General features: G+C 52.6%; 9 protein-coding genes across 9 annotated transcripts; 4 read left to right on the forward strand and 5 right to left on the reverse strand.

Moving 5' to 3' along the window:
- Positions 1-30: 30 nt before the first annotated feature.
- QC763_212700 (uncharacterized protein) lies at positions 31-2598 on the reverse strand (the record flags this gene model as incomplete). The annotated part of the gene is given in 2 exon segments (XM_062910313.1): positions 31-507; positions 526-2598. 2 exon segments carry the CDS (start codon positions 2596-2598, stop codon positions 31-33), a joined length of 2550 nt encoding a protein of 849 aa, XP_062769217.1.
- A 335-nt stretch (positions 2599-2933) lies between these two features.
- On the forward strand, positions 2934-6901 carry NHP2 (snoRNA-binding protein). Its single transcript, XM_062910315.1, has 2 exons — positions 2934-5745; positions 5819-6901. The coding sequence occupies exons 1-2, from the start codon at positions 5412-5414 to the stop codon at positions 6274-6276; spliced, it is 792 nt and encodes a 263-aa protein (XP_062769218.1). The 5' UTR covers positions 2934-5411; the 3' UTR covers positions 6277-6901.
- GCD7 (GCD complex subunit gcd7) lies at positions 3267-4975 on the reverse strand (the record flags this gene model as incomplete). The annotated part of the gene is made up of 3 exons (XM_062910314.1): positions 4574-4975; positions 3425-4510; positions 3267-3360 (listed from the first exon to the last, which is right to left on the reverse strand). Exons 1-3 carry the CDS (start codon positions 4669-4671, stop codon positions 3267-3269), a joined length of 1278 nt encoding a protein of 425 aa, XP_062769219.1. The 5' UTR covers positions 4672-4975.
- An 812-nt stretch (positions 6902-7713) lies between the features above and the next one.
- QC763_212730 (uncharacterized protein) lies at positions 7714-9059 on the reverse strand. Its single transcript, XM_062910316.1, has 2 exons — positions 8672-9059; positions 7714-8443 (listed from the first exon to the last, which is right to left on the reverse strand). Exons 1-2 carry the CDS (start codon positions 8682-8684, stop codon positions 7962-7964), a joined length of 495 nt encoding a protein of 164 aa, XP_062769220.1. The 5' UTR covers positions 8685-9059; the 3' UTR covers positions 7714-7961.
- Positions 9060-9751: 692 nt separating this feature from the next.
- NEM1 (Nuclear envelope morphology protein 1) lies at positions 9752-12560 on the reverse strand. Its single transcript, XM_062910317.1, has 3 exons — positions 10397-12560; positions 10141-10336; positions 9752-9939 (listed from the first exon to the last, which is right to left on the reverse strand). Exons 1-2 carry the CDS (start codon positions 11832-11834, stop codon positions 10185-10187), a joined length of 1590 nt encoding a protein of 529 aa, XP_062769221.1. The 5' UTR covers positions 11835-12560; the 3' UTR covers positions 9752-9939; positions 10141-10184.
- A 408-nt stretch (positions 12561-12968) lies between these two features.
- Positions 12969-15261, reverse strand: QCR8 (Cytochrome b-c1 complex subunit 8, mitochondrial). The gene is made up of 5 exons (XM_062910318.1): positions 15176-15261; positions 13885-15032; positions 13734-13759; positions 13361-13538; positions 12969-13304 (listed from the first exon to the last, which is right to left on the reverse strand). The coding sequence occupies exons 2-5, from the start codon at positions 13944-13946 to the stop codon at positions 13247-13249; spliced, it is 324 nt and encodes a 107-aa protein (XP_062769222.1). The 5' UTR covers positions 13947-15032; positions 15176-15261; the 3' UTR covers positions 12969-13246.
- On the forward strand, positions 13705-15202 carry PHB1 (Prohibitin-1, subunit of the prohibitin complex (Phb1p-Phb2p); the record flags this gene model as incomplete). Its single annotated transcript, XM_062910319.1, has 2 exons — positions 13705-14631; positions 14696-15202. The coding sequence occupies exons 1-2, from the start codon at positions 14308-14310 to the stop codon at positions 15200-15202; spliced, it is 831 nt and encodes a 276-aa protein (XP_062769223.1). The 5' UTR covers positions 13705-14307.
- Positions 15262-16192: 931 nt separating the features above from the next.
- REX3 (RNA exonuclease 3) lies at positions 16193-18253 on the forward strand (the record flags this gene model as incomplete). Its single annotated transcript, XM_062910320.1, has 1 exon — positions 16193-18253. One exon carries the CDS (start codon positions 16193-16195, stop codon positions 18251-18253), a length of 2061 nt encoding a protein of 686 aa, XP_062769224.1.
- Positions 18254-19078: 825 nt separating this feature from the next.
- QC763_212780 (uncharacterized protein) lies at positions 19079-20189 on the forward strand (the record flags this gene model as incomplete). The annotated part of the gene is made up of 2 exons (XM_062910321.1): positions 19079-19241; positions 19300-20189. 2 exons carry the CDS (start codon positions 19079-19081, stop codon positions 20187-20189), a joined length of 1053 nt encoding a protein of 350 aa, XP_062769225.1.
- Positions 20190-23761: the final 3572 nt, after the last annotated feature.

The raw sequence follows: 23761 nt of genomic DNA on the forward strand, positions 1-23761 counted from the left end.
CTGTCATGAACTCACACAAACCGTCACCTCTCACCTTTCAGCCCTCATAAACAACCCATGTCTACTCTCTTCCTCCCTCGCCAGCTCCCTCGCAAACTCCTCATCCGCCTCCGTCCTCAACCTCTCCATTTCCACCGCCAACTCCTCAATCTCCTTTTCCAGCCCGATCGCCGCCTTTTCGTCCTCCGCCTTAAGGAATCCCGGACCAGAGATCTTTTCTTGAAGGCTCAATAGATCCGAGTACTTGGCGGTGATCTCATCCTCAATCTCATCGGCTCGTTTATATTTTGCTGCTGAGGGCTCTGGCGGTGTGGTGTTGTCACTTTCTTGGGGCCAGGCTCCGGGCGGTAGGGGGCCGGGACGGCCAAGGGGGAATCCAGTGGATGTTGGGGGATTATTGGTGGCGGCATCGAAGGAGAGACCGCGGTAGGAGGGGGGTGCTTCGGATTGGGGGACGAGGGGAAGAGCTGGTACGCCAAAGGGGTGTGTTTGAGGCATTGGGGACATCGGGGGCATCGAGGGCATCGGGGGCATCGGGGGCATCGGGGGCATGTGAGGCGGAAAGCCCTGAGGAAAAAGATGAGACGATCCATGGGGAGGCGGAGGGCCAAGCGGTGGTGGACCATGATGGGGAACAGGAAGAGGACCAGATCTATGACCGTGACGGTGAAAGTCCTTCTCTGCCCGGCGCATCTCCTTTTTGGTTTGACGCTTCTCCCGCTTCTCTTGCCTTCGGCGTTGACGCTTCTCCTTGCGGAGCTGGCGGCGCTGACGCTTTTGCTCCTTCTTCAGCTGCTTCCATTCTCGCATCAACTCCTTAACCTCACGGCGCAGGGCCTTGCGGTCCTGTGTCATGTTGACTGGCTCGTTGATCTCTGTGGCAGGGGGACGGCGAGCCTCACGGATCTGTTTCTTTGCTTGACGCACTCTTTCCCGTGTGATCTGTTGTTCGGGGTGTTGGAGGGACTCCGAGAGGTACGTCTTCATGACGGGCAGCTGGGTGTCTTTCAGGTCGTCGTAGTCGGGTAGAGAGCCGATGGTGGACTCGGAACTGCTGGACGACCTTGATGATGTGCTCGATACAGAGCTTGACCGGGAGCGACGGCGCTCTTTTGAAGGAGACTGGTGTGTCCTTCCACGGTCTTGGCCCTGAGTAGGTTGGTTGGCCGGTTGAACGTTGCCAACACCCTCCTCGCCTTCCCGTCCGCGTTGTGCTGGCTGTTCTGGTTCTGTCGGACCTTGTCCCCAACGGCTGTTCCACCATCCTCCTCGTCCTCCCCGACCAAAGTAGTGATGTTGTCCACGTTCAGGCCTCTGTCCGCCGCAAGCACCTCTCCCCCCAGGACCACCCCAAGTCCATCGAGGCGGGCATGACATCCCCGGCATGATTGGTGGAGGTTGAAACCCACGGGCATCACCCGGAGGACGACACCAACCCCCAGGTCCTCCTTCACGACCGTGGGACCCCCCTCTGCCACCAAACATATTCCCAGGATTCCACCCATTGATGCTAATCCCATTAGTATCAGCCACTATACCCCCGATCTTGAGATGGCCAGTCCGACCATCTACCACAAAATTATTCCCGATGCTAATCCTCTCCCCATCAACTTTGATTCCGCCAAAGTTGAACCCATTGCCGTTATTGTTATTGTTACTGTTGCTAGGCCCAGCAGCACCACTCCCACCACCAAAAGGACTAAACCGTCCTATCCACCCCCCTTGCCCCCGCGCCTGCTGCTGTCCCTGCCCGGCTGGTGTCTGCCCCTGCCCCGAAGGAGTATCAAACCTCTCCTCCCATGCCCCAGGCATCCTCTCCTCCCTCTCTCCCTCGCCCTCATACCTAACAACAACCCTCACCCCCCTCCTCTCCCAAAACCCCTCATTCCACTCCCTCACCATCCTCTCCACCCTCTCCCTCCTCGCCCCGACCCCCTCCCCATCACCATCCCTATTACCAACCCCCCTTATCCTCTCCAGCAAGAAAACCTCGGCCTGACTCCTAGTATCACTCTCCCCCTTCTCACTGCCAGTCTCAACCCCCTCCGCCCTCAGTTTCCTATCCACCACCCGTTCATTCGTCCTATCCGCAAACCCAGGCAGCAGATAATTCAGAAACGTCATCCAGTCCTCCCGCGTGATATCCCCATTCTCACCAGCACCACCACCGACAGTCAACCTGTCGATCCCAGCGATGGCCTCGACATCCGTCAGAGCTGGGTCAGCAGCGAGGGTGATCTCAACTGTTGTCGGGCCACCGACGAAAACACCCGAATGCGGCCGGCTGTCGAAGTATGCCTGCGCCTCTGGGATCCGCCGAGGACGAGAGGTAGCAACCGGCGATGAGGGGGCAGCGACAAGATCAGCAGCAGTGTTGGATTGTGCCGACTGGGGAGTTAGAGGAGGGGTGTAAATAATCTCGCCGTCGTAGGTGGTGGAGGTGTCGTCCGAGTTGGATGAGTTCCTTCTCAGGGTTGATGTGGCGGTGGGTGGTGTCGGGTTGGTCGGAGATGGGCCAGAGGACGTGTTGGAATAGATGTCTGTTTCTGAGTAGGGAGGGGGAGGGATGTCTTCAAGGGGAGCACGCCGGGATGTCATGTTGCTGATGATTGGAAGTTGAGGTAAGATCAACAAAAAAAAGACAACAACCTAAGGTAATGGAATCAGAGGTTCAACGTCTAAGAGAGCCCCAAGGTGGGGTGGGCACTGAGATAACTACGGATAGACGCACTGGATTCGGGCAAAGAGAAAAACAGTCAAGGCACAGCAAAAAGGCGGGGCGATTAAGCATTTATTGGTATTCTTGCGGTGAATGGACAGCTCGCCAAAAGGATGATGAGAGTCAGATTCATCAGACCAGCCATCATGGGTTGAGGTAAAGTATGTGTAAGCCAGCTCGCTGAACAAACCTTAAAGTCCCCCCGAGCCTCCGCGCGCTTCGCTACCATTTGCCAGGGGGCCGTTGCCCACAAGGGCACAGCAAGAGGCTTGGCTGACATAGCCCCATAGTTCGGTCCCCTATTCGCTCCCCGCAGTCCTTTGTTCTATGGTCCCACGCTCACCACACCACCACTCGGCCTCGAAGCTTACGCGGCCCTACCAGGCGTCAACAGTCCACCTAGTCTAGGCCTGTCAAAGCTCCATTGGGTATAATAAAACGACATGTGAATGGCTCGATTAAGAGCCGCAGCCAGAGGCCACGAAGAGCTGTCGCGTTCTCTGCCCTTCTCAAGATCAAGAATGTGACGCACAGCACACAGTTTTCTTTAAACCTCACCGTCGTGGAGAGAATATCCTATATCTTCCACCTTGTAATGGTCGGCCAAAATACTAGCCAAATGATGGCGTGTCTGTGGTCCCCTATTGAAAAGTTAACGAATCGGCCAAATCTCAACCGACCATGCATTACAGCAGGACAACTTACAAGTTGGTAATGTACACTTCCACGAGTGATGGTGGGATGTAATCGGTCACGGTATTTTCGATATCCAGAGCCTCGACCTCGGGACCGTCTGCATAGCTCACAAAGCTGGATGGGTTGCCGAGTTCACTAATAACAGCCTCGTCCGATGGATCCTCAGGGCAGAACTTGTAGATGGCACCAAGAACAATGACAGGCTTCAAAAACTCTCTGGCAGCTTGAGCAGCAATGCAGGCACCGCTGTCTACAAGCAAGCCACCGTTTTGGTAAATCACCTTGGCACCAAAAATGACCTTGTTCACCCTGGGAATATAGGCCATCAACCCATTGCTGGCCAAGTTGATGGTGGTAACTCCGTGCGAGTTGAGCTTCTTCCTCAATGCCGCATAGGGCTTCTCACCACTTCCTGGCTCGATAGGGTTGATACTGGCAATGAAGACAGTAAACCGCCGCCTCGTGGCAGCCTTGATGAGAAACCTCTCAACCGTCTTGGTGGGCTGATAGGCAAGCACATACTCGCCAGGGTGAATCTGGATATCCGCAAAACTCGCAATCTGGTCATCGGCCTGCTGGATCTCGTCCATGATTTCCTCAATCCCATTGATAACCTCGGTTCGCAGGGCATGTACACTGGCAGGCTGGGCCTGAGAAAGTGGTGTTGAAGCTCCAGTCATGGGTGTGTCGGCAGCAGTGGCGGCTGAGAGAATGTTGAACATGGACTTGGACACCTGAAGGCCGCCTGGGGCAGCAGTGTTGGAGCGCATAAGGACTGGGGTCGGGGCAGGTCGTTGTGGTGGAGGGTTGGTAGGGGCAAGGCTCTGGATATCGGATGCCGAATCGCTGCCCAAGTCGTCGGCATTATTTCTGTCCTCGGTTGCCTCGTCGCGGATGAGGCCCAGCACTCGGCGCACAATATTTCCAATTACTGGCTCGTGAGGGGCAGCCCGTGCAAGTCTAGACCCAACACTCTGGACTCTGCCCAAGAGCTGGTCAACATCGTGCCATTTCGATCGCGCAACAACCTGGAGGAGAATGTGGGCTGTCGCAACGGCGCAGTCATCGCCCTTTACCTGGCGGCGCTTGAGGAGACTAACAAGAGAGGAACAAAAGTCAGAAGAGCTCAACACACCGCAGCACAAGGCAGTCACCTACAATATTAAAGCTTCGATTGAAGCCTCATAGGGCTGACTCTTGAGGGACTTGATCAGCTTGTCCAAGCTGGGGGCATAGTTTGCCTGTGATGGTTGCATGGCTTTGTGTGTGTGTGTGTGTGAATATAGACAATATCAACCGTATAAGCCACTGAGGATCAAGGATATGTTTTGAACAAGATGGGTAACCCCGCGGTTCGTGCTGGGAAATCGCGGAAGCTCGAAAACGGTAGGTATGGTGTTTCTCGTTGTCTGTCTCTTTGCGGTGTAGAATATGGGCTGATCAATTGTCTTGCTGAAGTCTCTTTGTCAAATCACTTGTCTTAACTGACTGGGAATTTGGCTTTTGCTTCCAGAAGAACGGAATGAGTCAATGTGTCACTGCAAGCTTTCAGCCTTGGGGAACAAACCGTGGAAAATTATGGTGGGGTCCTTTCAGTGTCCCGCATTGAACACCCCACCCCACCCACCTTTCGCTCAATCCGGCTCACCTTCGGCCCTTTGAGCTCCCCTCAACACCGACCTTTTTCTCATGATGGTCCGAGCGCCTGCACCGCTTGGCATCGGGGCACGGGCCTCGACACTGCCGCTAGCGCCAGAAATTCTTGGAGCTGGCGGAACGGGCATACAATTGGCCTACAAAATTTCTGGCTCACCTTTGCATCTGAAAATCTGCAAGTCTCGGCTCGTCTGGCGCAAAGGTGAAAGCATTATATTTGTTGATTCCCCCTCTTAATCGACTCAATCGCTTGTATTATCCCGATTATTCGGTAATCACAGCTCTTATTTCACCCCGCCCGTCTTCGATTTTCACGCGCCGAGCTCAGAAAGTCGCCAAAATGACCACCAAGGAAGTCGTCGACATTGTTGACAAGAAGGAGAAGAAGGAGAAAAAGAGCAAGGACAAGTCTGAGAAGAAAAAGGAAAAGCGCTCTGATTCTGCCGGTGTCACTAAGGAGAAGAAAGACAAGAAAAAGGACAAGGCCAAGCAGGAGAAGCTTGCCCGCGCCGCCGAGGCCCATCTTAATGCTGAGGCCGCTGTTGCGAAGGTGGACAACGACGTCGAGGTCGATCCGGAGGATCTTATCAAGCCTGCTGAGGAGCTTGTCCCATTCGCCTTGCCCCTGGCCGATGACAAGACTCACAAGAAGATTTACAAGCTCATTAAGAAGGGTGCGTGCGCAGCAATTGCCTCCAATCGACTCGCTTTTGCGCAGACCGATGCTAATCTGTTTTCTTCCTCTAGGCGCGAAAGTAAAGTCCATCCATCGCGGTGTTAAGGAGTGCGAGAAAGCTATCAAGAAGACACCTGCGAAGACCCCCGCGACTGCCCCTAGCGACGCCCCCGGCCTCGTCATCATTGCCGGCGACATCTCTCCTATGGATGTCATCATGCACTTCCCCCTCCTCTGCGAGGAGCACAATGTTCCCTACTTGTTCATCAAGTCCCGCGCCGACCTCGGTGTTGCCGCTTGCACCAAGCGCGCCACCAGTGTTGTCATGTTGAAGCCTTCAGGCAAGAAGGCTGGCAAAGACACCGAGATGACCGACGCTGATAAGAAGTCGTCGGCTGAGGAGTACCTCGAGTCCTACAAGGAGGTCCTGAGGATTGCTCAAAAGGAGTGGGATGCCCAGGTTCAGCCGTGGGTCAAGGGCACCCACTCTAAGCAAATCGCCTACCGCCAGGCCAACAAGCAGCAGTAAATCGGCGCTGCCTGAGCTCCCTGTTGCTGTTTGACTTCAAGGCAGCACGTTTGCTTGCTACATTCTTAGCAACCAGCATGATATACCCATACGGATACCCAGCTCCCCTTACTTGTCACGCGACTCTACCTCGGCATCGTTTGTTGGGCATGTCAGAAGCAGGGTTATCCTCCTCTCGATCTCTCCGTCTCTTCAGTCTTCCCTTTGCAGCAAGTTTCTTCGACAACATGAGCAAACTGCGTATTCACACTATTAATATTGCAAGAGCTTATCGTTCAGTCTTTGGAACAGCATCAATGGGGGAATACCATGAGGGGTTTCAATGAGAGAATATCAGAACCAGAGGATATTTTCTTTCTTTCTCTGAACATCAATTTGAAGCATCTTGTCATTTTCTCGATGGCATGGTAGTCGTTGATTTGGCTTCCATTGGGTGTCAAACAAAAAAGGCCGGCGTTCAGGGGACATACTGGGGGGTTTTGTTCATTGTTTTCTTTTTTGGGCATTTGTTGAAGTACAAAACAAAAGGGAATGGGGGTTAGCGGTTAGCTTTCAGCCTTTTTGTAGGGTGTATAAAATATCACAAACACCGGGTGGTGTTTTATATTCAATTTTGTTCATTTTGCTTTTGTGTGCTCTGACGAGAATGATAGACACCGTCGACAGAAGTACCCATCAATGTTTGTCCACCTCGAATCCAACGCAGACTCCCGTCGTCCTATTCCGAAGCAATCTGCAATACGGCAGACCATCGCCAATCTATCAGCACAAGAGATATACCACCCATCCCAAACTTACAGACCACAACACCAGTAAGCCTGGCATCAGGTACTCACTCCCATCAACTTCATGAGCATTCAACAAACAACTCATGAACAGAAAAACAAACAACGTCCCACACATCCCAATGTCACACCTTCACCTAAACCACCTAACCACCTAACTCTCTATCAACTCCTCGTTACAGACAAATACAGCAACCCAACACCGTTCAGAAAAATTGCCCTCACTAAATCAACCCCACGCAGAGATGAACCCATGAGCCCCCTCATCAACAACACTTGACACAGACAGACTCAAGATTCAACCCGTCTGTTTCAACGACGATACCCCCTTGACAGCCCAGCTTGGCAGGTTGAAAAACACACTAACAACTACCGAGAACACCGTGACACTAGGATTTATCACAGCAGCCCGTGCTGGGCCTCCTGTGCCAATAGAACCGCGAATATCCCCTGCCTTGTTCGCGTTTGCTCGGATAGGTGATAAGGAGTACTGTCGATTCCATTTTCTAAAAACGAGGGTGCTCTCTCGTGTGTGTTTGGTGGTTTACTGAGATTCCAGCCATGTTTCAAGTTCGTCGGCTGAGAAAAGCCTTACGTGTTTAGCATGGGGTGTTGTTGGGAGCCAGAGAATTAGTAATTTTCATTATCACCACGGCACCGAATAGTTCACATCCTCTTCGCATATTCAGCAACGCGCACAACAGCAGTGAGTCTACCTCAAATCCCATTCCATGGATGCTAATATCATAAAAGTACACAGAAACAAAAGAAAAAAGCATCACACACTAAAGCGCCTTAATCTTTTGAATTTCCTCCTCTCCCTCCTCCAAGATCACTCTATCCCGAGTCGAGGTTCATTAATCATCTATCTTTCCTCCTCCCATTGCCCATCATCTCCATTTACTCCGCCCGGAAAGAGTTACGGCTCAATGGGGTACCACCGGAGCCGAAGGGGATAGTGCGGGTGCCCCACCAAGAAAGGAAGACGGAAAGACCGACAGTCTCGAAGAGCTTAGCGAGCACATTGAGGCCAACCTGGTCAAAGGCGCGGTGCTCGACGACAAGCTGGGAGATGAAGCCGGGGGCGCTGGTGGCGGCGAAGATGAGAGCACCGAGGTAGGCGGCGCCCTTGTAGGAGAGAGTGCCTGTGGCGTTGATCAGAGCACCGACACCATAGGACTGGAGGGCAGAGCCGACGAGGGCGGAACCCCAGGCGGCGGCAGCAGAAGAGGCTTCCCGAGACTTGAGGAACTCCTCCTTGGTGTTGGCAGACTTGGCCTTTTGCCAGGTCTTGCCGAAGAGGGGGGAGAGGACGCCGAGCTCGAAGGTGTGGTTGAAGACGGTGCCGAGGGCGATGGCGGAAGGCTTAACAGCGGGGAGGTCTGTGATGGCATTGTTAATTTTGGGGTTTCATTATTGACTATTTGTGTCCTGATCCCTCGGTGTAACCATTGTAAATCCCTCTTCGCCAGACTGACAGATACTCAATGGCTTTTTCCATTCCCAGCGTCTGGTCGAGAATCGGCTGAGTCGACGAGGAAGAAGTCGCATTGATGACACGGGGTCGGATACATGGACGACTAACAATGCGGGGAAATGGCGTCACTTACACTGAAGAGACATGTTTGCGGTTGTGAAGTGTGAGAGAGTTGTGTTAACTGTTTGGATAGTGTTGAGGAAGTGGTTGGTGTATCGTGAGAGGACTATTCGTCAAAGCTGGATGGATTGTTTGTTTGGTTTGATGGTGAAAGAAAGCAAAAAGTCAGGTCAGCAGACGGCGGGAAGGACGGTTTATTATAACACAAAACTCTGAAGAGTGGGCAGGAACCTGGGTCGCCTTTGTGCGTCACGATTTCCCAGCCTGCAAGTGACCCAGTCCCCCAGTCCAGTCCCGTACCCGGGCCAGGTTAATTGGAAACGGACGGGGCCCTCCACCTCCCCAGTGACTGGCTGGGGTGCCAAGCTGTAAGGCGTACGTACCCCCTTTTGCTACCTCATACATCATCGCAGCGTAGCTCCCCGCCTTGAGGAGCGCTTCCCAAAGTCAGCAGTGGGAGAGCAGGCCTTTGATACTGCTGTGCTATGACGTCACCACCTTTTGCGCCTGTCAAATTCCGATGCGACCCTTGGCTTGGGCCCCACTTTCCGCAACCTCCCATACCACATTCTCCGCTTTTGGACTCTTGATTCGGATAGCCCATGGCCTTGAAAGGTCATCTTTCCATCAGCTCATTCTTCCTCTCAAACAGCAATTGGTGTTTGCCTCGGTGTCCACTTGTGATGCCAATATCAAGATTCAGCTGCTGGAGACTTCTACGCTTTACGAAACGTGTTGTCTGAACCAAGGCGGAAGAGCCGTTAGAGACATGGGCTATGTTAATAAGTGAGCACGCCAGTTCCTGTGTGACGTATGCAGCTCCCCCTCTTTGGATCTTCGATTCTTTGATTCAATGCCGAAGAAAACAACGCATGTTCGATCTGCTTTCGTTCCTGAAACCCGAGACGTCCTGGGTGGGCTTTGACGGCCTCGGCGAGGTGTGATACCCCTGAGTTCGATAACATCTGGTCCAGACACTTTGGAATGGCAGGACCCTGTGGTCGATCCAAGCTTACTATCATGGCTATAGCCTCTTCTCTGTCTACACTGGGTCTCAAGTAAACAAAACATATCTTCAAGAGGACTCATCATGAAGTTAAAAGTATGTTAATAAACCATGTATAAACAAGAGTTAAATGTAGTATATGTAATGCAATACAATGCAGCTGATGCCTTCATTTTGTCCTCTTATCCTCTTCCCCCTTCACCCAAGCCAGATTCGTTGAGCACTGCTTTTTTTCTCCCCTCCCATCAACATGCAAAACATTACCTTTCGCTCCCCTCTTTAATTTTATAAGAAGCCCCCTTCAACCCTCTCAAAATGAAAAGATGGGTACAAGATGAAACGAACTAAAAAAAATAACAGAAAAAAACTTCAAATAATTATCAAAAAAATATTTCCCAGCCCCTATGACCAACCTCCCCCCCCCGCCAACCCGACCTGACACCTCCCTTCATTTCATTCACGTCCTAAAAAAAAACACGTCCAATGCATACTACACATAAAAGTTCCACAGACAGAAGCATCAAGCCATATGCTGCCCATCCTCTCCCCCTCTCAGCGCCAGCAACGCCCTCACGTCGCTCACGTATTGCATCCCCTCCAGAAATGGTATCAAATACATCAGGTCGGAATCCGTCGGGTCGCTGATCCAGCCTTGTATCGGGATTGCGTTGTCTAGTTTTGTCATGTCAGCACATCTCCTGATATCAAGTATTTAAAAGGGGATATACTCACCCTGATGAAACATATAACTCAACGGACTGTTGTCCAAAATCATCACCCGGCTCAAATCCGGCTCAACACTGCTCAGATCCTTGATAAACGCCCCATGCCTAAACGTGCAGTGCTGCCGGTAGTACCTCGCGCTGAAATACTTCCTGTCCGCCTCCAGCCAGTCAATCACTGGGTCGGCATATTCTTGAACCGAAGCGGTAAACACAACCAGGTTATACCACTTGCTCACTCTCCTCAAGAACTCGTCGCAGTGGGGGCGCTTGTGGACATAATACAGAATCGGGTGCTGGGGACCAATCGAGTTTTGGCCGCCGACTCCGACATACGTAGTGTTGAGCCGGACTTCGACCATGTGACCAGACGACATGCGCCCGCCTTTGGACATGGAATGAATCAGAGTTTCGTCGAGGTCGAGGATGAGGGTCTTTTGGTGTTCGGTGCCGCCGGGGATGACGTCGCCGGTGTTGATATAGGATGGTTGCCGGCGGGGGATCAGGGGACGGGGAGGGCCGGGGGTCTTCGGGTACTTGGTGAGGGCAGCCACAGGCGAGGTGGGGGACTTGAGGTGCGCCGAGATATCTCCAGATCCGTCACCGCCTCCGGGCGCTGAACCTGCGCGTGCGACGCTGCTGGCGGATTGTCCTTTGCGGTGCTTGCGCTGTCGGAGGGACTCCTCGGCGTGGAGCTTGATTCGGATAGACCGTCGGGCCGGGGCGATCTCTTCGGTGTCTTGCAGTGATTTCGAGCGCAGGTGGTGTTTTCCACTCACACTGTCCCGCCGACTGCCGCCCTGCCTTTTACGCTCTGGGTCCGACTCGGACTCAGAAGATAAACCTGAAGATGACGAACTACTCGACCGCGGTATACGCCCTGCCCTGCTTCCACCTCGACTTGTCCTACTGCCGCTGCTCTTTTCAATATTCTCGTGATAATCCATCGCTAGCGCCTTTGCATCTCCACCGTAAATCCCAAAGAGTTTCTTTAGTTGTTGTAAAGGCGCAAAGTCACCGCTTTCGCTATAAAGACAGGCGATCAGGTACACGCCAGGTGCGGTGAGGGTGTGAAGTATCCATCGTAGCGAGTTCACAAAGGCGTTGGCAATGCGCTTTGGATAGAAAACCCAGGGCGAGCCTCTCGGGCTTATCACCTTGGGGGTTTCGTGTTTGGGTGGTATAAAGGGCGTCTTTTCGTCGATCGCATAGAGGTCTTCGCGCTCTTCGAGAGATCCTGGGTTTTCTACTGGGAATTCTTCGGGCTCGGCCGTCAAGTTCTGCTTCTCGCCGAGATCGGCCAGCGCGTTCTCGGTCTGGCTGTCCCGTAATTTCGAGGCTTCGTCCGAGCTCAACGCCAGACCTATCGTACTCAGGGAGTTGGATCTCGTCGGACCAGGACTCGGTGGTGGAGAGACTCGTGACGAGATGATGTTGAGAGAGTTCATCTTGCCGCCGACATGGAGAAGGCCATGAAGAAAGGAAGGGATGCGGAACCGCGCCAAGCTGGTGAGGCTTTGCGATTAAGGTTTTTGGGGATAGGGGTGTGGTGTAGGTAATACGTAGTGTTCGCTCCAGAGGTCCAGCCGAAGGGAGGACAAATTCTAGATGCGCGCGCGTGAAAGCGAGGCCGGTGACCGAATAGGTAACTCCAGTCAATGCGCTCAGCACAAGCCTTTGCGATTGTGGTCGGCCGTTGCTGGAGTCTTCGAGACCGATGTCTGGTGAGGGAGGAAACGAGTCGGGGAAGATGATAATATGCCGAGAAAAGGCTTGAACGACGGGACCTAGGGCGCGGGTTGTCGGGGTTGACGGACGGCAAAGACCGGGGCTGCTATGAATCGAAGGTCAAAAAGAACGGATGGTGCAGTCACCTAAGTTGGCCGCTGTCGACAGCCTCGGCACCGTGTCAGGACTTGTTGGAGCCCGATCGAGATGTTCTGGCAGCCTTCTTCTCCCCAAAGCAACGCTGGAACCGGGAATTTAGAAAGAAAAAAAGTACCGAGTTGACAAGAGGTGCCGTGTCTTTTCGCATCACTTTGATAGCCAACGGGACAAGAGGTCTCAGAGGTCGGCAATGTCATTCGGCGCTGCAGTGCACTGTTGCCACTAGCACATGGCGCTAGCGCGACCTTCAACTGCCTTTCAGCAAACGGGCCCAGGCGCGGGCTCAACAAAAGCCCCCCTGTCATAAACGCAGACGCCTTCACGTGCCACTGCCACTGCCAGGTCAAGTCAAACCATGCATCATCGTATATGTACATAATATTGGCAGGGAAGCTGTAGTAGTTTCCCCAAAGTAGTGTCGAATGGCCAAGATGCATCGAGGTCCAAGTTTCTGGCTCAAGCAAGCTCTTGGTAGACAGCAAACTGTTTTGGGGAATGTGTAAGGACAGGCCTGTCATCTCCACTGGTTCGCAGCCGAAGTGGGAATTCGAGTGCAACGGTTTCTTACCGAGAACATATGAGGGCACTGTTGTTTCTCAGCATTTTCTAGACATTGCTGGCTTATGGTATTTGTTGAGGGCAGCATTTTAAAGTGTGGTTGAATTCCACGTGGCTGCCTGCTGTCTACGTGTTGGCAGGCTTGTTCGTGGAGATGTTGACGGAAAGGAAGTAACAGCCACTTGTCAGCCATGTAGCTGAAAGAACCCGGGCCTCGACGCTCTCAATGCGGTGATTTAAAACTGACAGTGCACTGAATTCCTTGGTACAGAACGCAAAGGAATGTCATCTCGAAACCAAAAGTGAGTTCTACCCTCGACTCCAATTCATGACCACCGGGTTAGTTGATATACAGGTTCCTCTATTCTATCACACACTCTCCCCTGGCCCACTTCTTCATCTCATCTAATCTGATTTACTCCTCCTCAGAGGCGAACTCAGCACGGCCAGCCTTCGAGTTGAGGTACTCATTCCTGCACATTCGTTAGTCATCGTCGGCTCGAGTTGAAGCTGTCCGTGAAAGCCATACCGCTCGATAGCCCAGTTCATGATGTAGTATCCGGCAATCATAGGAGGGGCCCAGTAGACGACCTGGGTGCTGAACCGTCTCCAGGTGTTGAAGATGGCGTCGTGGAAAGCACCGGCGAGGGGCTTTTGGCGGTTAGGGGCGATACCGTAAGAGACAATGCCCTTCTGCTTCATGCCACCTGTTGAAAATTCCGAGTCAGACCAGGTCCAAGCTGTTTTCCAAAGTGTTCCGTTCACAGAGTGAACCCCAGTAATCGTTTGTCGTTTATTGCCGGCCATTCCATTTCCATATCATTATTTCCCGGCATCCCGAACATCCCAATCCGGATTCTTCCAAGTTCCTCCGGGAATCGTATCGTCGCGGGTTCACTCACCAAAGTTACCCCAGTTACCGAGGAAGCTATAAACATGTCAGCAGCCGCTCCCAGAGGTGTTTGACTGGCGTATCGAGGGTGGGCTCGGCGAGTGGTCGAGGGGGGAAAGGGCGCATCATGGCCTCAATTGCACCGGTTTGGGCGCACTCACTTGTTGTGGCGGCCGATGGGGGCATTGCTGCCACCGCCGAGACGGACCTGTGTAGGCTGCATTTTGAATTGAGGGTGTATCGAGACGGGCGCGTGGGCGGGAATCAATCGAAATCGTAGTCGACGCAAGCGAAGTTCGGAATAGCACGCGGCAGCTTGAAGTTGAAATCAGTCGACAGAAGCCGAGAAGCAATCCCCAAAGCGGCTTAGCGCCAAGTTGCGGTACGTAACCTGAAAAAAGCTCGCCCGTGCCGACCCCCCGGATGCGCCCGGGCCACCTCTCAACGACGAACATTTGGAAAGTGGGCTGCCCCCAGAGCTTCATGTCCCCACTTCAGAAGAGCTCCATCCATTCCCATCGCCATCACCATCGCAAAGGAATCCCACCGACACAGTCGAGGTCAACAGCGCCTCTCTACACACAATGGCCGCCAGAGGTCTCGGTTTCATTTATGCGGCTGCGCTCCCCGCAGTGGTCGGCGCAAGCTTTCTCCAGTCGGCCCTCTACGATGTCAAGGGCGGTACCAGAGCTGTTATTTTCGACAGGATGTCCGGTGTAAAGGAGCAGGTCGTTAGCGAAGGCACACATTTCCTCATTCCCTGGCTGCAAAAGGCCATCATCTTCGATGTACGGACAAAGCCTCGCATCATAGGCACCACCACCGGCTCCAAGGATTTGCAAATGGTCAGCTTGACGCTCAGAGTACTCCACAGGCCCGATGTTCAGGCTCTCCCCAAGATCTACCAGGTTCGTCTTTGCACATATATATCAGAGTACTTGTTGGGCTAGACGCTGACGGTTTTTCATGTAGCAACTCGGCCAAGATTACGATGAGCGTGTGCTCCCCTCCATCGGTAACGAAGTCCTCAAGTCTATCGTTGCCCAGTTCGATGCCGCCGAGCTCATCACCCAGCGTGAGGCTGTCTCCAACCGGATCCGGACCGACCTTATGAAGCGTGCCCGCGAGTTCAACATTGCTCTCGAGGATGTGTCCATCACTCACATGACGTTCGGCAAGGAGTTCACCAAGGCCGTCGAGCAGAAGCAGATTGCGCAGCAGGATGCCGAGAGGGCGCGCTTCATCGTTGAGCGGGCCGAGCAGGAGCGCCAGGCCAATGTTATTCGTGCCGAGGGTGAAGCCGAGAGTGCTGAGGCTATCAGCAAGGCGATTGCCAAGGCCGGCGATGGTCTTATCCAAGTGCGCAAAATCGAGGCCAGCAGAGAGATTGCGCAGACACTGGCTTCCAACCCCAATGTGGCCTATCTTCCAGGCGGTGGCAAGGGCACGAACCTGTTGATGAACGTTGGGCGGGCGTAGGGAAAGATTTAAAAGGGGGTGATCATGAAAAGGCCGAGGATAATACAACAAAGGCTGTGTATACTATGTGGACTGTGTGGATTGTATGGATATATCCCCCTCTCGGAATGTCATGAGAATGAGCACTTGATTCAACCAAACTTGGTTACCTTGTGCATTCTCAACATGTCTAGACTTCAGTGCCCACTATCGCGCTGCTTGATGGATTATAAGAGAGTTAGGCCTGTTTAAAAATCAACCTCTCAAATCCAGGTACGTAAACATTGGATGTCTTGGTTACACAGCATGAACGATGATAGTGGTGGACTGGCAGTGGGTCTGCAGGGGGTTTTAACACTAGCACACCAACGCGTGCTTCAGTTGGATCCAGCCTTACCATGTCTTGGCGCGCCCCATTCCAGGTTCACGACTGCCGAAACTTGGACCTGCGCCCTGGACTTGCCTGGGCTGTTCCGTGAACAAAGACATGATCAAAATTTGACCTTCTAATAATTTCTAGTTTGATTTTTCACTTTCATTTTGGTAATCAGTCTGTACTCTTGCTCTGCGATTTGCAGGATTGCGCATTCAGTTGAGAATCCTACTTTTTTGGACACGGGTCACAACATCATACCAGTGGAAGCCATATCTTACCTGCCATTGAGTCTCATCTTGGAGATTCCTCATCACTTCGATCGCATCAATAGTCAAAGGCAATCTCGCATTCCCATGACAGCAAGGCCTTTCGTGGGCCCGTCATTCCGCACCTGCCTGGGCGCAATCGGTTGCTCCTCTGGTGTTGCCCGTCCGCCGTTTCGGAAACCGGTCTCACTTGCGCCCGTCTATTCGATACGCCATCGGCGAGGAGCAGCCACAGGACCACAACATTGACTCGAAGCTCCGATTGTGGGTACACCCACTCTTATTGTGACCACTTTTGCTGACGGTGAATAGATCTCTAGAGGTCGTCACCCATCTACTTACGTGCGCGAGACAGAGCCACCCGGAGCTATGGAGGCTATGGAGGCAGTCCTTCGCAACTTCAAGCAGATTCCCTGCCCCGACGGCGACCAGTGTACCACGCCTTCGTGTCAGTGGCAGCACAGTTGGGATAGGAATCCCCCAGCGGCCTCTTCATCGGCATCACCTGCGCCCCTCACGAAGCAAGACGAGACTTTAGCTCAGGACACGGATGGCCCGCGGAAACGACGTAGGACCTCGTCCGAAGCTGGGTCCGCGACTGCTATTACCACTGCTACAGGAGCTGTCTCTCCTCCCCCGCTCAAGCGCAAAGCACCTGAGCACTCGACTTTGCCCGCTCCGGCCAGCAAGGTACAAAGGCCGGTTGCCACTGCTCCCGCATCCTTGACAACTCCCTCCAGAGCAACTGCTTCGATCAGCGCTAGCCCCAGCACTGCATCGAAGCAAAGCGCCGCCAAACAGATCACAGCCCCAAAGCAACAAGCCACACCACGCAAACCAGAGACGCTCAACCCGCGCCATCTCACCTCGGCTGCCCCAGCCTCCCATGAGTTCCGGTTCAAGGCCCTCAAGATGCTTCATGAACAGTTCAAGCGACTCAACGATGAAGTAAAAAAGGACGTCAAAGAAGACGAACAGAAACTTGTCCTCACAGAACAAGAACTCATCTGGTTGGCCCTGGATGCCGAGCAGAAGATGGCCACAGAGAAGCCCGTCATCTATACCAACGTCATCAAGAACGAGATCATGGCGTACAGGAAGAAGACCCCTGGTCGGTGGAGAGACGAGCGACTTGCCGAGTGGCAGAAGAAGAACGAGCCCAAGACCCCGGTCAAGAAGTTGAGACTTGGCCCGCCCAAGGAGGTCAAGACAGGTCTGACTCCCCAGGAAGAGGTCAGTTTCCTCATCCATCTTCTCACCCCCATCACCGAGCTTGCCGAACATGGTTATGTCGTCAGGCCACCTACCTACGAGGAAATCAGAAGAGCCTGTGAGGGCGAAGAGGCGTCCTTGGGATGGGAGGTATGTGACCGCTGTACCACAAGATTCCAAGTGTTTCCTGGAAGACGAGAGGAAGATGGTGCCCTCACTTCAGGTGGGACCTGCACCCATCACAGCGGTCGAGCGTACTTCCCCGAGCGAGTCCCGGGCACCGTCGACCGACCGCCGAAGCGATACCGCTGTTGCCAGGAAACAGTGGGTGAATCCACTGGCTGCACCGTCGGAAGTACCCATGTCTTCAAAGCCTCTGCTCCGTCTCGACTGGCTGCGTTGATGCCCTTCATGGAGACACCGCCCAATCCGTCGGTACCCAAGGATCGCGCTGTTTGCTTTGACTGCGAGATGGGCTACACTGCCCGCGGACTGGAGCTGATCCGGCTGACAGCCACCAGTTGGCCAGATGGCAAGGAGCTGCTCGACGTGATTGTCCGCCCCATTGGTGAGGTTCTCGACCTCAACTCGCGCTACTCTGGTGTTTGGCCCGAGGACATTGCCAACGCCGAGGAGTGGTCGCCAGGCAAGCCTCTTACTACTGTTGTCGAGTCTTCGGATACCGGTCGTACCAAGAAGAAGCACATGACAATTGTTCCTTCCCCCATGGTGGCACGTGACTTGCTCTTTTCGTTGATCTGCCCCGAGACTCCGCTTATTGGGCACGCTCTGGAGAACGACTTGAACGCGGTTCGCATTGTTCACCCTACCATCATCGACACGGCGCTCCTTTTTCCTCACAGGCGCGGCTTACCCATGCGATATAGTTTGAAGATGCTTATGGAGACAGAGCTCAACAAGGCCATCCAGGTGGACACCAAGGAGAACCGGGGTCACGACAGCGGCGAGGATGCCAGGGCCGCTGGAGAGCTCGTCAGGCTGAAAGTCATGGAGAAGTGGGACCAGATGAAGGGAGAGGGTTGGATGGTGGTTGATGGGGCTTTTGTGCCACCTGGGTGGGGCAAGACAAATATCAAGGGAGGAGCTTTGAGTGAAAGATTCCTGGAGAAGGAGGAAGGGGAGTTGGGGGAGGCAGACGAGGTAGAGCCGGTGGTGTTGGATGGCAGTGGCACAGGAGGCAAGCTTTACTCTCTTTAGGATTGGGGAAGGCCGTTGGTCTTGATCACGGTGGTCTTGATCGCAATCACAGGTCGTACGGGAGTGACATTTGTTCGGAGAGGTCGCAGCTTGGTTCAGAGCATTGCTGGTTATATCAGGAGGCACTGGCGATAACAAGGACATGCTTTTTTCAGAGCGCTAGATGAGCAAGCGATTAATTCACATTGCTGTTTCTCGGCCTAGCATTGGTGTATTGACTGTTTGTAGGATTCATCATTCATTGCCGTGATCATCACCCGTTCTCCAAAAGCATGCTTGTTATTTTTAGGGTCCAGGGGTCCATTTTCTCCACGGTTTGATTCTCGAGATCGGACTTGGGTGACGTCAGGATCCATTCTCTCGGCACCTCAATGACGGAACAAAGGCGTGAAGTAACGAGTCGGGTGGTCTCGCGGGACGAAGGACGGCCCCGGATTCATCGTGAGCTTTGATATCGAGGAGGGGAGTTGCGATAGGGATTAGGCAAAATGTTGTCGGCTTGGGGTTCGGGGAAAGATGGAGTTGGGACAAGGTTGGGTTATCTTGGCGATCGGGGAAAGGAAGTGGATTCAGCTGGAGGGCGTCATGATATAAGTAGATGCGGCGATTCTAAGGTGGTGGGATGTCCGCTCATATCGATTTGAATCGAGGGTTTTTCTGTTATTTACGCTCTTCGTTTGCAAAGTTATTCAGTGCTTGTATCCTCGGCCCCGAAGTGGTAAAAGGAGGCGAATATAAACTTTGAAGGCCGGCATACCTACTACCCAGAGAAGAGTCAAACAGGGAAGATCCAGATATTTGGGGCAACGGTCAGTGAGATTTGAGATGAGGATCTGGGCTCATGAACGGTATGCTTACCCTGTCTTTGTAAACTCGGTTCAAGGTGAAACACCTTCTCAGTCACCGCAGTCCGAAATCGTCAAACAAACATCAACACAAATCACCCTCACAATGTCAGACGGAACAAAAGTCGTCGACTCAGACAGAGGTATTTTCCTTCCCAGGCACCTTGAGATCACTCACTCAGTCGCTGACGATGCCCTCAGTCTACACAACCCTCATAACCTCACTCTCCTACCTCCCCGGCCTCCTCACTCTCCACCACTCCCTCGTCCACCGCTCCAAAACAAAATACCCCCTCATAGCCCTCTACACCTCTTCCTTCCCCCAGTCGGGCCTCGCCATCCTCCGTCGCCGCAACATCCCCTGTCAGCTCATAACCCCCTTATTCCCCTCTTCTTCTTCTTCCTCAAACACCCCCTCCTACTCCCACGACCCCCGATTTAGGGAATGCTTCACCAAGCTCATCCCCTTCTCCCTCGTGCAGTACAAAAAGATCATCCAGCTCGACTCGGACATGCTGGTCCTGCGAAACATCGACTCGCTATTCGACATTGAACTCGACAGCGACAAGAGGGTGTTTGCCGCGAGCCACGCGTGCTTGTGCAATCCCTGTCAGTTTGAGCACTACCCGGATTATTTCCGCCCCGAAAACTGCTATTACACCGACCCGACCAGCATGGGGAAGGACTACCTTAATGGAGGGCTGCAGGTTGTGAGGCCTGATTTGGGGGTGTATGAGGAGATTGTGGGGTATATGAACACGCCGGGGATTGATCTCAGTTTTGCTGACCAGAGCGTGCTTGCTGGATGTTTTAGAGACAGATGGGTGGGTTTGGGGTGGGAGTTTAACGCGCTCAAGACAATGAGGTGGAGGGGGGTGCACGATGATGTTTGGGGGGATGGGGAGGTGAGGAATTTGCATTACATCTTGACGCCGAAGCCGTGGGAGGAGGAGAGGGATGAGAAGGGTAGGGTGGTCATGGGGGAGGGGAAAAGGGGGGCGGAGGACAAGGTTACGAGTCAGTGGTGGGTTGATGTTGATGATGAGAGGAGGGAGCGGGAGGAGGAGAGGGGGATCAGGGATGGGTGGTGAAGGGATAGATATCTGCTTTGGGAGGCTTATATTGTTTTGTGTTTGGGGGGTTGATAGGTGCTGGTAACGAGCTCGGTTGCCGTTTCGTAAGGCATATGGAGCCTCATCAATGCTTTCTTCAACACTTAGTAACTATCAAGCATGGCAACTAGGAGTCAAACTGATGGTGATAGTTCTCTTACTGCAGCCTTCACAATTTACCACCAGGGAATCTGCTGTCCAGACTGTCGTATCACGACGTAGCGGTAAAGATACCAATAGACCCCTGACTAACACGACAGCTCAGGTCCCACAGTGGCTTGACTAGAGGCTTTTGCCCCTGCAACAGTACAATGAAGATCGAAATATTCTCGTGCCACCGCTTCTCGGCCTCAAGCTAGACATGTCATATAAGCCACACGATCCTCTTTGTTGTTCTTCTAGTTTGTAGCAACTTTGAAAAATAACTCGGCACATAATTCTTTCTATACTTTTGAAACCCCGCTATGACACAAAGACTGAGCTCATATTCTTGATATATGGATATCTTGTGAGGGAACACTCCATTTGAAGAGCATCGTGTCAGTGGGCTTTTCCATCCGAGTGTCAACTCCCAGAGCTGCAGCGTGGAAAGAGCAACTCAAAGCTTTCTACCCACCTGCCTTGAAATATTCAACAGCTCGTCAAGTCTCACAAGGAAGGCGCCACGAAACCCACTTGTCTCGTGAGACAAGAATCACGTCCAAACTGGAAAGAGCCACTCCAGGAGGAAAGAGCCACTCCAGGAGGAAAGAGCCACTCCAGGAGGAAAGAGCCACTCCAGGAACAGGAGGAAGGAGCGACTCCAAACACATCACCATCTTTATCACCCCAAGCCCCTATCCCGTTTAGCAGTCCCAAACATGCAGTCCATCTCTACGCTCCTCCTCATCTTGCTACCAGCAACCGCACTTGCCTCCCCAATGGGTTATCCACCCGAAATTGGCATCAACAATTGTCAATACGACTGCTTCTGTCACGCCGATCAGTCGCCGTTATGTTGTGCTGGTGTTGTCGGGGGTGTGACTGATGAGAGTGGCGTAAGCTCTTTCCTTTCCCCCGTTTATTCTCAGGCGTACCGAAAACAACTACTGACAAACAGGATGGTGGGTACAAAAGCACTGCACTGAAATGTCACTCGGCGCTGCTCAGAGCTTTGTTCAGTGCTGTGACACCACTTATTCGTGTCGGCAGAGGATGGGATGTCCTGAGTTTGGGGAGGTTGATGGTGGCTGGGGGAAAGGGGGGATGAATGACGAGGTTGACTTGAGGTGAGGAGAGGGATGGAGAGGGGGTGGTAAAAGTGTAAAGTGGTAATGTGTTAATGTGGCAATGTGTTAAAGGGGTACAGTGGTAATGTGTTGAAGAGGTAAAGTGGGAATGTGTTAAAGGACACGAGCCTCAACGTCAAGCAAACGGATCCACATATACCTACCTTCCCATTTGTGATTACCATGCTTAAAGTGATATATGCGTTTTTTCCAACCATGGTCACATTGTCAAAAGAAAGAGATAGCTTGGAACACCGCACATTACGTACCTTGGTGAACGGAGGAGAGGCAAACTACAAAGCTATTCGGACACAGAGGGCAGACCTTCTAATGATCATCTACCTAGGTAAAGATTCATCCCTCTGCCCCCTTTCAACACTCTCCCCTTTGCCCCCCATGACGTCTATGCTGGCATGGAAGATAGGCTACCCGAAACTCACATGACATCCCATACGGGTCTCAACAAGTCTCACAATTGCAAGAGTATGGTGTCATTTCCCCTGATACCTCTCTCTCCCTCGAGGCAGTCTCGGGTTCATTGTTCAGGTTGCCACATTCCATCTACCGGAGCATGTCCGCAAACTCATTCTTGAGATGCGCCCAGCCTCACTCGAAGAGGGGGTTTCATGATGAGACTTTTTCTTGTTGATTTTGCCCTCAGACTATTGTTCCAGTTGGCAACATATGCTGTGGGTGAGGTATGTAGACGTGTAGTAGCGTCAAACAGATTGGAAAAGGGGGTAAAGCCAACAAAGCGGTTGTCTACGCTGTAAACTCTTCTTCTACATTTCTGTTCCTGTTGCAGATTGAAACAACCTTGCCCATTTTTTCGAGGCTGTGCCTTTGGTTCAACGTAAAAGTTTTCTTTTGGTTGGTGCGAGCAGTGCAATTCTCTTACTCCCTTGCTGCAACTGTAGCTCCCAGCTCGGCATAACGCCCAGCAGGGTCCAAACATGTGCACGAAGACCTTTTTCTCTGGGTTTGCCTGCTCCCTTATTTTGAGGTCCATGCTAGTGGATGTGCTTCACTGCTCATGTCAACCATAACAATTTCGGCATATAATCGGCCTTTATGCATGTGATGTGACAACTTGACTGCATTCGGATGTAGTGCCTCTGTGGGTAATAGCTATGCCGTGAGACAATACCTGCATATGTCACCTTTCTATCATGTACGAGAAGGGGGGTGGTGTGTATCCACTTAGTGATCGCATTGAGTTGTGCCTCTGATGTGCCGTTAGGCATAAGAGCATGAGTTCATTCAATCTTACGCGATCATCAACATGGGTTTGTTGTTGTGGTGGTGTCGTTGAAGGAGGCTGAGCGATGTTGCAGCGAGTTGAAGAAAGATTGATAAAGGATACCTGGCAGGAGAACCCAATGATCGTCCCTACCACAGCACTAGCGTGAGATGTCAGGACCGGGTTGGATCCAATGGACAATGGGGAGATGCAACCGTGACCCTGAATGTCACTTACAACGGAACGAAGTTTTGGGAAGGGGAGATCGGACCATTGAAACCACTCGGACGAATTGACAGATCTCGGTTGGGTCGACCGGAATTGAGAGACAATTGTCAGAGCTCCTTTCCGGCCGGGGAATACAAAGAGCTTTTTACCAAAGCAGAGCTGCAGCGAGCTTGCCGCGAGACAGACAGACAGACAGCGACATGGCTGCTTTTTCCACAGGTGGATTTGTGGGGGAAGGAGAGCCAATGATCGACGGGATATTAAACCATTCTTTCTTTTTGTTTTTGTTATTCTTCACGAAGAGTTTTTATTTTCTTTTTTTATTTCTTTACGTTACTCTGTACAAGATCCCTATCGTATTGGTGAGGAGCCAAGAATGAAAAGAAAACAAAGCCCGACCGTGAAGAAAAAGCGGTGCGGTTTTGGTGGGCAGGGGTTCAAGGGTTCGTTATTGAGCCTTTTGACAAGAACCAGTCGGATTTTTTCAGTCGATCAAAAGAAGGAGAAAATGGCTCGTGCTGGCGCCGATGGAGCGCTGCGGTGAGAACTTGAAAAAGGCTTGACCGGTGGACTGGCAAGGGGCAGAAGCGACGGTGACGCGTGTTGAGGAGGGGAACCCTGAAGATCTCCCAATAAAAGTTGGCTTGTGCGCTTCAGACCAACCCCGAGGAAAAGAAAGACACACGGGAACGGGGCATAAACTGGTAATTATTTTTTCTTTTTCGGATTACACGGTCATGTGCCGGTAATTCTGCTTCTTTGTCCTCAACAAGAGATGAGATGGGGAGTGCGGACACGGAGATTGGCGGCGGTTT

The sequence above is a fragment of the Podospora pseudopauciseta genome (genome assembly GCF_035222475.1).
Source record: "Podospora pseudopauciseta strain CBS 411.78 chromosome 2 map unlocalized CBS411.78m_2, whole genome shotgun sequence".
Lineage (NCBI taxonomy): Eukaryota > Fungi > Ascomycota > Sordariomycetes > Sordariales > Podosporaceae > Podospora > Podospora pseudopauciseta.

Excerpts from the sequence above, each read along its gene's own strand:
- NEM1 (XM_062910317.1), bottom strand. The coding sequence starts at position 11,834 with ATGAACTCTCTCAACATCATCTCGTCACGAGTCTCTCCACCACCGAGT. Across the intron at positions 10,337-10,396 it reads GAGTTATATGTTTCATCAGG|ACAACGCAATCCCGATACAA; the intron begins GTGAGTATATCC and ends TGACAAAACTAG.
- QCR8 (XM_062910318.1), bottom strand. The coding sequence starts at position 13,946 with ATGCAGCCTACACAGGTCCGTCTCGGCGGTGGCAGCAATGCCCCCATC. Across the intron at positions 13,760-13,884 it reads CCCATCGGCCGCCACAACAA|CTTCCTCGGTAACTGGGGTA; the intron begins GTGAGTGCGCCC and ends ACATGTTTATAG. Across the intron at positions 13,539-13,733 it reads CGGTAACTGGGGTAACTTTG|GTGGCATGAAGCAGAAGGGC; the intron begins GTGAGTGAACCC and ends AATTTTCAACAG.
- NHP2 (XM_062910315.1), top strand. The coding sequence starts at position 5,412 with ATGACCACCAAGGAAGTCGTCGACATTGTTGACAAGAAGGAGAAGAAG. Across the intron at positions 5,746-5,818 it reads TTACAAGCTCATTAAGAAGG|GCGCGAAAGTAAAGTCCATC; the intron begins GTGCGTGCGCAG and ends TTCTTCCTCTAG.